General features: G+C 50.6%; 1 protein-coding gene and 1 long non-coding RNA gene across 2 annotated transcripts in view; one reads left to right on the top strand and one right to left on the bottom strand.

Annotated features, from left to right (window-relative positions):
* LOC310642465 overlaps window positions 1-12,950 on the bottom strand; it is a 477,812-nt gene that overhangs the window by 324,088 nt on the left and 140,774 nt on the right. The window lies entirely within an intron of this gene.
* Window positions 6,211-12,950, top strand: part of STRIP2 (striatin interacting protein 2) — a gene marked incomplete at its 5' end in the record, with an annotated part of 20,786 nt that continues 14,046 nt past the window's right edge. Inside the window, 3 exons of the mRNA XM_083366579.1 lie at window positions 6,211-6,261; window positions 7,143-7,278; window positions 10,302-10,437. Coding sequence (XP_083222705.1) covers window positions 6,211-6,261; window positions 7,143-7,278; window positions 10,302-10,437 — 323 coding nt within the window. The remainder of the gene's footprint in view (window positions 6,262-7,142; window positions 7,279-10,301; window positions 10,438-12,950) is intronic.

Raw genomic sequence — 12,950 nt, 5'->3', positions numbered from 1 at the left:
CTAAACCAAGTTGTTTTAAAAAAATAATAATAATAATCATGGTTTGAGTAGAAACACACCTGAACTACCAAGCAGTGGAGCAAGGATTTTGAGCGAGCCAGTTGGCAACAGAAACTGTCAGATCCTGGAGGCAGGAGGGTCTCCATTAGTGGGAGTGGGTGTGAAGGCCCCCCCCCCCAGGTGCCAGGTGGGTGAAACCACCACCACCACCCCGCCTGGCCTGGCCCTGGGTGCAACCTAGAAGCCTACGGGGATCCCAGAGTCCTGAAGGGGATGGAACCAGGTGGGGAGGGGTCTGGGGTCCCTGGCAGTTGGGCCATCCTGGAGGCAAATGGTTGCTGTGGCAACACCCCCCTCCCCTCTCTTGGGAGGGGAACTCACCGTTCCCGGAGGCGGAGGGGCTGGGCTCCATGGGGATAGGTGGTCCAGGGCCCGTGGGGGACCCCCTGGCCCAGCCCTTGCGCCTGGCCTGGGGGGGCTCGGCCCCTTAAAGCCACAGCATCTCGGAATCTCAAGCTGAGCGGCTCTGAAGCCCCCTCCCCTCGGAAGCAGGGCAGCCGCAGATGCCTGCTTCCCCACTGGGGGTGCCCTCCAGAGGCATCGGACTGCAATGCCCATACTCCTCAGCCAGTCCCCAGAATAATGGGGCGCCAATGAATAGCAATGACACCCCCCCCCCTTGGGCTGGGCTGGGGGCAAAACCACCAGATGGATGTAGAAAATAGGGGTACCAGGCTGGCATTGGGGTGCCACTATATTTAATAGATCCGCGGACCCAAAGAGGAAGGCTCTATGGCTTGGAGCAGCAGGAAGCAGGCAGAAACTTCCCGGTGTAGCTAGTCCTCAACTTACGATGGCACATTTAGCGACCGTTCAACGATGCAACAGCACTGTGAAAAACGGACTGACGCCCGTTTTCCCCCGGTATGACTGTGGCGGCCTCGCCCGCGGTCACGTCATCGAAATCCAGGCGCTTGTCAACTGACTCGTACTTACGACCGCCGCTGCGTCCCCAGGTCACGCGATCCCCTTTTGCGACCTTCGGGCGAGCACAGTCAATGGGGGCAGCCAGTGGATTCACTTAACGGCCGGGTTACTACATTTATCAGCTGCAGTGATTCACTTAGCAGCGGAGGCGGGAGAGGTCGCGAAAATGGGGCACACCTCGCTTAACGAGTGTCTCACTTGACCACAGACAGGTTGGGCTCAATCGAGGTCGTAAGTCGAGGACTACCTTTGTAGCAATGGGGGCAGAGGAAGAAAGCAGGGGGGTTCTCCAAGCTGGCGCCCGCTCGCCTGTCTTATTAACAGCCGCAGTGATTCGCTTAACAACCGTGGCAAGAAGGGCCATAAAATGCAACTCACACCCCGTGCGGTCAAAGCCCAGCTGGTAACAGCAGCACCCACACACACACACACACACACACACACATCCTCCCCTGTCCAGAAGCATTAGCACAATGTTGTGTACTTGCCTTCACCCAGCAATCTGACCTGGATTTGTGTTTTGATCTTGGTTATGCAACGGCCTCATTGATTGTTGAGCTCCAGTGACGCGCTCCAGGTTAGCCACTGGTTGTTCTTTCTTTCTTTCTTTCTTTCTTTCTTTCTTTCTTTCTTTCTTTCTTTCTTTCTTTCTTTCTTTTTCTTTCTTTCTTTCTTTCTTCTTTCTTTCTCTCTTTCTTTCTCTCTTTCTTTCTTCTTTCTTTCTTCCTTCCTTTCTTTTTCTTTCTTTCTTCTCTTTCTTCCTTTCTTTTTTTTCTCTTTCCTTCCTTCTTTCTTTCCTTCCTGCTCAATCTCCTTTTTTTTCTTTTTCCTCCTTCCTCTTACCTTCCTTCCTTCTCTTCCTTTTCCCTTTTTTTCCTTCCTCCTTCTCAACTTCCTCCCCCCCCTCCCTCTCCTTCCTTCCTTTCTTTCTCTTTCTCTTCCTTCCTTCCTTCCTTCTTTTTTCTTCTTTCCTTCCTTCCTTCTTTTCTGTTCCTTCTCCTTCCTTCTTTCTTTCCTTTTTGCTGCCCTCCTGGACATCTGACCTTGCTCTTGGGTTTGGGGCAACATCTTCTCCCACCCAACCTCCGGGTCAAGCTTTGTAAAATCAGCCCTGCCAGATGCAGTCAAGAGTTCCTTGCAAAATCTCCACCACTGAACTCGCCACCTTGCATCTTCCTGAAGAATTGGCAAGCACCTTTTGCTCCTTTGCCAGCGAGCAAAGCAGGAGGAAGTTGGCAATGCCTCTACAAAAATCCCGCCCCAGTGATTTCGGCAGTTCCGATCCTTTGTTTGGGAGTTAGGTAACGAATGGGAGGACACACATAAATATACCCGACTTGCTTTTCTGACTCCTTATTATGGCCACAAGGAGTCCTCGACAGTGAGAACAATTAACCGGTGGAACAGCACGCCTCCAGAAGTTGTGGGTGCTCCATCACTGGACAGCCACTTGTCTGAAATGGTACACAACCTCCTGCTTGAGCTAGGGGGCTGGACTGGAAGACCTCCAAGGTCCCTTCCAGATTCTATTCTGTTCTGTTCTACTCTACTCCTACTCTACTCTATGTCTTCTATTCATTTTCTATTCATTTCTATTCTTCTATTCTATTCTATTCTATTCTATTCTATTCTATTCTATTCTATTTTCTATTTTATTCTATATTCCATTCCATATTTTCTATTCTATATTTTCTATTCTATTCTATTCTATTCTATTCTATTCTATTCTATTCTATTCTATTCTGTTCTGTTCTGTTCTATTCCATATTTTCTATTCTATTCTATTCTATTCTAATTCTAATTCTAATTCTAATTCTATTCTATATTATTCCATTCCATTCCATTCTATTCCAAATTCTATTCTTATTCTATTCATTCCCTATTCTATTCCATCCCATCCCATCCTATCCTATATTTTCTATTCTATTCTATTCTATTCTATTCTATTCTATTCTATTCTATTCTATTCTATTCTATTCTATTCTATTCTATTCTATTCTATTCTATTCTATTCTATTCCATTCCATTCCAAATTCTCTTCTTATTCTATTCTATTCATTCCCTATTCTATTCCATCCCATCTCATCCCATCCTATCCTATATTTTCTATTCTATTCTGTTCTGTTCTGTTCTAATTTCTATATTCTATTCGATTCTCAACCGTCCAACTAACGGACCTTCTCCAGAAGAAGAGCCTTTGGGTCCTCTGAGGTCAGCGCATGATCTCACCGTCCATCGCCGTCCAGCTCGGCCGTCCAGCCAGCAAAGGAACAGGTTCTGAATGAGCAGCCCAAATATTCCCTCGATATTCTTAGGTTTCCTGGCCACCCACGTCAAGGATCAGTGACAGGGGACAGGCATTTGTAGGTCAACCGAGAAGACCACACCATCCCTGGCCGGAGCGTCCCAAAAGTCAGCCGCTCGGCCATAACCATGACTCATGCGTGTCTCAAATAACACACACACACACACACACACACACACACACACACACACACGAAGCCGCACACTGGCAGGTAACCCTCAACTTACAAAAGTTTGTTTAGTGACCGGTCAGTTAGAACGGCATTGGGGGGAAAAAGCAACCTACGGTCATTTTTCAAACTTACAAGCGTTGCAGCATCCCCATGGCCACGGAATCAAAACTGGCAACTGACTCACATTTATGACGGTCGCCGTGTCCCCGGGCTCATGTGATCTCCTTTGGTGACCGTTTGACACAAAGCAAAGTCCACGGGGGGGGGAGCCGGATTCGCTTAGCGACCGTGTGACTAATTCAACCGCTGCAGCGACTCACTTAATAACTGGGAAAGTCGTAACGTGGGGCAAAGCGTGCTTCAGAGGTTCCTCCCTTTGCAGCGTAAATTTGGGGGCGTAAGTGGAAGCCGGCCTTTACTCTAACCCAGGGGTAGGCAACCTCGGCTCTTTTATGACTCATGGACTTCAGCTCCCAGAATTCCAGAGCTCTAGAATTCTGGGAGTTGAAGTCCATGAGTCGTAAAAGAGCCGAGGTTGCCTACCCCTGCTCTAACCGAACAATTAAATTCATAAATCGCGCCACGATTCTTAATCATTCGTTCCGTCATTTTGTTCGGCGCTGGTGCTGTCCGTTTTTCAAACACTTCCCGGCTCTGATGTGGCTGTTTTTGGGGGTTTTTTAACCCTTTTGCAACTCACTTCAAATGCCATCTTGGGAGCGTTTTTGTGCATTCCTGCTGTTGCGTCCTGCGACAACGACGCAAACAAATAAAAATAAAGCCCGCACATCAAGACTGACCGTACAAACTCTGGATCTCCTTGGTGAAGATCTCCGCCTGCTGCGCGCTTGCCATACGCTCGTCTTCCAGGAAACCTGCCAGGGGAAAAAGACGGATCAGGGGCCGGGAGTCGCGATCCGCTGGGCCCTCCAGCGAGCCCACCGAGGTCAAAAAAGTCAAGATGGCACCGGCCATTGGCCAACTGACCTCCTACCCCTTTATAGCTAGCCCTCGACTGACAAGAGTTTATTTAGTGACCATTTGAAGCGGCAACGATGACTTAGGACCGTTTTTCACACTTAACGGCCATGGCAGCATCCCTCCCTCCCCCCCGCAGGCACATGATCAAAATTCGGATGCTTGGCAACGGGCTCGTCTTTACGACGGCTGCAGGGATGAGCAAAGCCAAGGGAGAAAGCCAGATTGGCTTTACAGCCGTGTCGCTGACTGAAGAACTGCAGTGGTTCACTTTACAACTGTGGGAAGAACGGTCGTAAAATGGGGCAAATCTCACTTCACCAATGTCTCGCCGAGCGACGGGAATTTTGGGGTCAATTGTGGTCGTAAGTCGAAACCTAAAAAAACTGACTGCAGAAAAAGGTCTAATGATCATGCTTGGCAACTGGCTCGTATTTACGACGGTCGCAGCGTCCCTCGGAGAGATCACGTGATCCCCTTTTGCAACCTTCTGACAAGCAAAGTCCACAGGGAAGCCAGATTCGCTTAACAACCGTGTTGCTAACTTAACAGCTGCAGTGATTCACGTAACAACGGTGACGAGAAAGGCTGTAAACCAGGGCAAGATTCACTTAACGACCACCCCACTTAGCAGCAGAAATTTGGGCTCGGTTGTGGTCATAACCTGAGGACTACCTCTATATGTCCTCTAGTTTTCTCTTTAGCCATCAAGCGATCCAAGTGCAAGTCACATGACCCCCGGCTGCAATGGTCACTAAGTGTAGAAAGTGGTCCTGACAGTTCCACTGTTAACTTCAAACGGTCACTAAGCAAATCGTTGTAAGTGGAGGACTACTTGTAAAATGTGTTTCAAAAAAATCAATCGAGAGCTAAACTTTCTGTTTGTGCTTCCGGGGGACTGCAAGGTCTCCTCCACCTCTGTTCTGATTGATTGATTGATTGATTGATTGATTGATTGATTGACCGATCGATCGATTGACGGATTGACTGTTGCCTACAAAGCAAGGCCTTGTGATATGATTGCAGCACAGCCACAAAAAATTCAAGAGAAGAGACAGGGAGACCCAGAGACACAATGGGAGGGAAGGACACAGCAGGTTAGCCCAGGGGTAGGCAACCTTGGCTCTTTTATGACTGGTGGACTTCAACTCCCAGAATTCCTGAGCCAGCCATGCTGAGGGGAAAGGGAGAGGTTTCCATGCTGAGCCAGGCTGGCTCAGGAATTCTGGGAGTTGAAGTCCACGAGTCATGAGGGGGGCATAGTTCCCTCATGCTGGCTCAGGAATTCTGGGAGTTGAAGTCCACGAGTCATGAGGGGGGCATAGTTCCCTCATGCTGGCTCAGGAATTCTGGGAGTTGAAGTCCACGAGTCATGAGGGGGCCATAGTTCCCCCATGCTGGCTCAGGAATTCTGGGAGTTGAAGTCCACGAGTCATGAGGGGGCCATAGTTCCCCCATGCTGGCTCAGGAATTGTGGGAGTTGAAGTCCACAAGTCATAAAAGAGCCAAGGTTGCCTACCCATGGGTTAGCCAAACCAATATTGGCTAGTTTATCCATCCAGGCTGAACATTCACAAGACCTGCTTCCTCTGCTGCACAAATAATTAGCCTTCCTTGTTGCGTTTGCACAACACTTGGCGAGAGTCAGCTGGACGACAGGGCTGGGTTTGAACAACACACTAAGCGACACACAACACAGCCTCCCCAGTTGAAAGCAGACCAAGCTGAGCAGCTGGGCGGAGGGCTTTTTAACCTCACCTGGTGAAGCATGTTGTGCGAACTCAGCCAGGGAGAGCCTGGAGGAGAGAATAAGGAGAAGGTGGGACTTCAGCAGGAGGCCTCTGGGAGGCTTCTGATCAAGGGAGATGGGGGTAACCTTTGCCCCCACACACACCCCAGTGGAGAGAAGCAGGGGAGAAATCGTAAAAGAAGGCAAAAGTTTAGGGAGTAAACACAAGAAGTAAAGTTGTGTCCCAGATGGAGGGAGGGGGGGCAGGAGAGGAGGAGGAGGAGGAGGAGGAGGAGGAGGAGGAGAAGAAGAAGAAGAAGAAGAAGAAGAAGAAGAAGAAGAAGAAGAAGAAGAAGAAGAAGAAGAAGAAGAAGAAGAAGAAGTGGAGGAGGAGGAGGAGGAGAATCCTGTCTCTGAGTTTATGAAATCCACTGAGGAGGAAGAGGAGGAGAAGAGAAGGAGGAGGAGGAGAAGGAGGAGGAGGAGGAGGAGGGAGGAAGAGGAAGGAGGAGGAGACGGAGAAGGAGGAGGAGAAAGAGGAGGAGGAGGAAGAGGAGGAAGAGAAGAAGAAGAAGAAGAAGAAGAAGAAGAAGAAGAAGAAGAAAAAGAAGAAGAAGAAGAAGAAGAAGAAGAAGAAGAAGAAGAAGAAGAAGAAGAAGAAGAAGAAGAAGAAGAAGAAGAAGAAGAAGAGAAGAAGCAAGAATCCTGTCTCTGCGTTTATGAAATCCACTGAGCCACAATCTTAACCAGAGGTCTCCCGGGCACCTGAGGGCTTTCTCTCCATCAGTGCTCCTCACAGGAGATCACCATCATCTCTCAGCCAACCAAGGTTGCCACCCAACACTGTTGAGAGGACAACGGGGACCCTCATTGCTGTGAACCAGGAAGAGCCAGCCAAGGAAAACGAGCCAGAGCTGGAAGGCAGCAGCTCCAGAGCTGGAACTCTCCACCTCTGAGACCCCACCTTGCAGCTCCAAGGCGTCTTCTTCATGTTTGAGGACCATCCCCCGAGTTTCTTCCAGCTCATCCAGAAGCTGCAGGACCTGAGCCTGGAGGTTGTGCTCCGAATCTTGATCCGACGTTTTCCCACCGTCCGGCGAGCCCAAGGTCTGGGCTTCTTCTTTGGCCTCATCTTCCTCTTCCTCCTGGTCCTTCTGCTCCCCTTCTTCCTTCTCCTCCTCCTCTTCCTCCTCCTCCTCTTCCTCCTCTCCCTCTGCTTCTTCCTCCTCCTTCATTTCCCTCTTGGGGGAGTCCACTTCACCTGACGCAAGAACAACACACTCAATGTCAACAAGACCAAGAGTGGAGCCCAGGAAGAGCCACGCACCATCTTTAGTAGGCCCGCTTAAGAACGTGGGGTCGTGGGGGGGGGCAAGAGAAGTCGCAAAGAGGGGCAAAGCTCACTTCTCTGGCCCCCGTTGTTAAGTGAATCGCTGCAGTGGATCAGTTAGTCGCACGGCCGTTAAGCGAAGCCGGCTTTCCCCTCCCCTCCCCCCTTTGACTTTGCTTGTCAGAAGGTTGCCAAAGGGGATCACGGGACCCCCATTGGACGCTGCTACCGTTGTAAATCCGAGTCGGTTGCCAAGCGTCCGAATTTTGATCATGTGACCAGACGGGGGGGGGGGGCTGCAACGGTCGTTAAGCGTGAACAACAGTCTTAAGTCACATTTTTCCCCAGTGGCGTTGTAACTTTGAACGGTCCCTAAACGGGCTGTTGGAAGTCGAGGGCCACCCGTACACTCACGTCCACCCAGATGGGACCCCCCCCACAAAGCGTCTTTTGGGGTGCAACCTCAGAAAGCTGCGAGCCGAGAGGCCGGGGGGGGGGTGTCTGGTCCCTTTGGAAGAAACGGTGGGGCAGGAGCCCCAGAGCCCAGGAATGGGGCAGAATGGGGAGGGGGTGTATTTGAAGACCCCCCCCGATGATCGCCGCAAAAAGGGCCTGACTAAAGAGAGTCCTTTTTTTAAAAAAAAAACTGATGGTGGGGGGGGAATCTTTTCTCCCCCCCAAAATTGGCACCACCCCCACCGCTGGCGCTTCCCTAAGGGAGACACAGGTCTCCTTCACCCCACACCCCGTTTCTGGTGTCACCCATTGGTGTGTGTGTGTGTGTGTGTGTGTGTGTGTGTGTGTCCCCCGAGGCACCCCCAAACCTGGCTAGAAAAAGGCTTAATCTCAAAGAGAACTGAGGAAGACAGATGGGGAGTGGGGGGCACCTTAGGGTCTGCTTGGATTCGGAGCATCCTAAAGACCCCTTGGAGAGGGGATCAGCAGAGGGTGACCCCCCCTCCCCAAAGATTGGATCCCTCCCCCAAAACAAATGCGCGCACCCCCCCCCCCAAAAAAGCTGTTACGACTGCATTGGGCAACCTGGCCCTTATTGGGAAGGCTATAAATACACGACAAAGGGGGGAGGGGGGGGTGGTCAGATTCCCCCTCCCCTTCCCAACTCCTGGGCGATGACGTCACCAGGTCCAGGTGTTTGCCGGAGGGAGGTGGGGAGGGGCAGAGAGGCAACCCGGGGTGGGTGGGGCGGGGGGAGTTGGTAGCACAAAAAGAGGGGCGAGGAAACTCGGGAGGGGGGGGCGTCTTATAAAGGGGGGGGCAGGAAGGGGAGCAGGAGGGGCGGGGGGAGACCGAAGTGCGAAGCGAGGGGGGTGTCTGTGCTGGGAGGGGGCAGGACGGAGGGGCCCCCACCGACCTGCTCTGGCCTTCCTCCTCCTCCTCCTCCGCCTCCCTCCCGGCAACGGCATCCCAGCCGCTTCCATGGCGGTGGCGACCGAGGAAGAAATTGCACGGGGGGGGAGAGAGGAGGAGGAGGAGGAGGAGGAGGAGGAGCAGCGAGGCGGGCCCACCCTCAGGCGGGCGGGAGGCGCGTGCACGTGCAGACGTACCGTAGACACGCGTGTCCGCGCCGGCTAGGGATGCGCGCGGAGCCGGGCGAGTCTCGTGGCGCCTTGGCCCCGCCGCCCGAGCCAGGCAGACGCCCGGGAGTTGCCCGAGACCCCCCCCCCGGCTCCGCTCCGGCTCAGCTGCACCCTCCGGGTGGGGGGACGCCCCCCAAGGCCCCGAAAGGGCGGAGGGGTCTGGGCTGCGCTAGGGGAGGGTCGGCCCTTAGCCCCGCTTGGCTTCCTTGGGGAGGGAGGGGGGCGCGGAGCGCGGCTGGGTCGGGCACCTGGCAGTCGGCCTCCTCGGCTCCGATCCGATGGAACTGAACTGAATTGTTCTAGGAAAGGAGTCCAGGACGGAGAACCACATTTATAAAAACAATAAAAGTGGGAAATAAGAGACAGACAGACAGACAGATAGATAAATAGATATAGACCAAAGATGACAGACAGACAGACAGACAGACAGATAGATAGATAGATATAGACCGAAGATGATAGATAGACAGACAGACAGACAGACAGATAGATATAGACCGAAGATGATAGACAGACAGACAGACAGATAGATAAATAGATATAGACCGAAGATGATAGATAGATAGACAGACAGACAGATAGATATAGACCGAAGATGATAGTTAGACAGACAGACAGACAGATATAGACCGAAGATGATAGACAGACAGACAGATAGATAGATAGATAAAAGAGATATAGACCGATGATAGACAGCAAATATAATAGATAGATAGATAGATAGATAGATAGACAGACAGACAGACAGACATAGACCGAAGATGATAGATGATAGATAGATAGATAGATAGATAGATAGATAGATAGATAGATAGATAGATAGATAGATAGACGACAGATTTGATAGACAGACAAACAGATACATACAGTAGATTGGAAAGACGGACAGATGGATGGAAGGATGGATGGATGCTTCAATTCTGGGAGTCCACCCATTTTCAAGTAACTGAGATTGATAAACACTGATCCGCAGATTCATTCAGAAAGGTCAGATCCCTGTATATCCATATGGGCTAGGAGCTGGCTGAGATCCCAGGCTCGTCCATCCCGGCCACCTCCACCACCCCAGAGCTGAGCCTGAACGAAGCAGCCTTGAAGGCTGATGCTTTGACCTCTTTTTTCCCATCACAACTCCTCTTGTCCCACCACCACCACCCCCAGGGCACCTTACTCTCCGGAAACTGCTCCATCTCCTGACCCAGATCTTCAAGAAGGCCCCCATCACCTCTTTGTCCCCACGGCCGGCCACATGCTAACGGCTGCCCCCTCTCAGCCCAGCCACCCAAGCAAGGTGGAAGATGCTTTTGCAGTGACATCTCCCTCTCTGGAGATGCTGGGGTTCTAAGTTCCGTGTTGCCCCGGCAACGGACCACAGCATCTCTGGTCCTTCCAAGCTAGCCACAGAATCACAAGGAAAAGCCTTGATAAGACCAACACTTGGAATCCTTCCATTCAGTTTGGGTCACTGTGATTAAAAAAGATGTTGAGACTCTGGAAAGAGTGCAGAGAAGAGCAACTAGGATGATTAAAGAGCAGGGGCTGGAATTGGGTATGTCTGGTTTAATGAAAAGATGGACTAGGGGTAACATGATAGTCATCTTCCAATATCTGAGGGGCTGCCCCAAAGAAGAGGGGGGGGTCCCCTTATTGTCCAAAACACCAGAAGGCCGGAGAAGAAGCAACGGATGGAAACTCATCAAGGAGAGAAGGAACTTGGAATTAAGGAGAAACTTCCTAATGGTGAGAACAATTAACCAGTGGAACACCCTGCCTCCACAAGTTGTAGGTGCTCCATCACTGGAGGCTTTCAAAAAGAAACTGGACTACCACTGGTCTGAATTGGGAGACAGAATTGGGACTAGAAGGCCTCCAAGGTCCCTCCCAACTCTGTCATTCTGCAAAGTTGGTTACCAAGAATTTTTTAACTTGCAATAAGGGTCCTTTAAGGGACGCGGTGGCTCAGTGGGTTAGGATGCTGAGCTTGTTGATCAGAAGGTCGGCAGTTTGGCGGGTCGAATCCCAAGTGCCGCGTAGCAGAGCGAGCGCCTGTTACTCGTCCCAGCTTCTGCCAACCTAGCAGTTCGAAAGCACGTAAAAAATGCAAGTAGAAAAATAGGGACCACTACGGTGGGAAGGTAACAGCGTTCCGTGCGCCTTTGGCATCTAGTCATGCCGGCCACCTGACCACGGAGACGTCCTCGGACAAGCGCTGGCTCTTCGGCTTTGAAACGGAGATGAGCACCGGCCCCTAGAGTTGGAAACGACTAGCACGCATGTGTGGAGCAACCTTTACCTTTACCTTAAGCATCCTTTTAACCCAGGACAAGCAGAACTGGAAACTGTGGGCCAGGAAAGGTTGGCCTGGGTCCTGGAAACCCAGGTTCAACCCACGCTTGAACAGGTTAAGCTTAAGAGATGACTTTGAACCGGGTCAATCAACCCTGCAAGATTGTGGTTTGGGGGAATAATGGAGAAAAGGAACGCTTTGCACGCTGCTCCGGGGTCTTAGAGGAAAGCAGGGTAGAAATTAAAATAAATCATTTTTAAAAAAAATAACGAGGATTTAATACGGGGTGGGGGGTGGGTTTGAATGGCTTTTATTTTAGGGTGGATATTTTTAAAAATTTATAAGCTGCCCGGAGTCCCCTACATATAAATATAAATATATAAATTTGCTTTAATAAAACTAAATAAATAAATAAAATATGAGCCTCCAACCAGCTTTCGATTTTGCTCCCTTGACTTGTTTATTTATTTAGGAGATTTACATGGCCGCCCACTCACTCTCTGTAACTCTGGGCAGCTTAGAAGCAATAAAAAATACGGGGGAATCTTCAACGCTTCGTTTAATGACCATTCAGAGTGAGGAGGGCACTGGAAAAAATGACTTAGGGCTGTTTTCAGGTTTACCCCCGTTGCAGCATTCCCCAGGAACACGTGACCAAAATTCAGAAACTTGGAAACTGACTCAAATTTATGACGGTTGCAGTGTCCTCTTTTGCGACCTTGTGACGTGCCGAGTCCGTGGGGAAGCTGAATTCGCTTAACAACGGGGTTACTTAAACAACTGCAGTGATTCGCTTAACCCAGGGGTAGGCAACCTTGGCTCTTTTATGACTCGTGGACTTCAACTCCCAGAATTCCTGAGCCAGCATGGGGGAACTATGGCCCCCTCATGACTCGTGGACTTCAACTCCCAGAATTCCTGAGCCAGCATGGCTCAGCATGGAAACCTCTCCCTTTCCCCTCAGCGTGGCTGCCTCAGGAATTCTGGGAGTTGAAGTCCACGAGTCATAAAAGAGCCAAGATTGCCTACCCTGCCTTAACCATTGTGGCAAGAAAGGTCGTACGATGAGACAAAACTCACTTAACAACTGTCTTGCTTAGGAAGAAAAATTTGAGTCTCAACTGAGGTCATAGGCCGAGGACCACCAGCACTCCATAACCAGGCAGCCTATTAATTTATCTTTCGTATCAATTTATTCTTCCCTGCAAAACGTTCTCCTTGTAGATCACCCACGATGTAAAAAAGATGTCGAGACTCTAGAAAGGGTACAGAGAAGAGCAACAAAGATGATCAGGGGACTGGAGGCTAAAAGATATAAGGAACGGTTGCTGGAATTGGGTATGTGTAGTTTAATGAAGAGAAGGACGAGGGGTGACATGATAGCAGCCTTCCAATCTCTCAGGGGCTGCCCCAAAGAAGAGGCAGTCAAGCTATTCTCCAAAGCTGCTGAAGGCAGGACAAGAAGCAACGGGTGGAAATTCACCAAGGAGAGAAGCAACCTGGAACTAAGGAGAAATTTCCTGACATTGAGAACAATTAACCAGTGGAACAACCTGCCTCCAGA

The sequence above is a fragment of the Vipera ursinii genome, assembly GCF_947247035.1.
Source record: "Vipera ursinii genome assembly, chromosome: 6".
In the NCBI taxonomy this organism is placed as follows: Eukaryota; Metazoa; Chordata; class Lepidosauria; order Squamata; family Viperidae; genus Vipera; species Vipera ursinii.
Note: the sequence above shows the minus strand (reverse complement) of the source record. Positions and strands in the feature narration are given on the sequence as shown.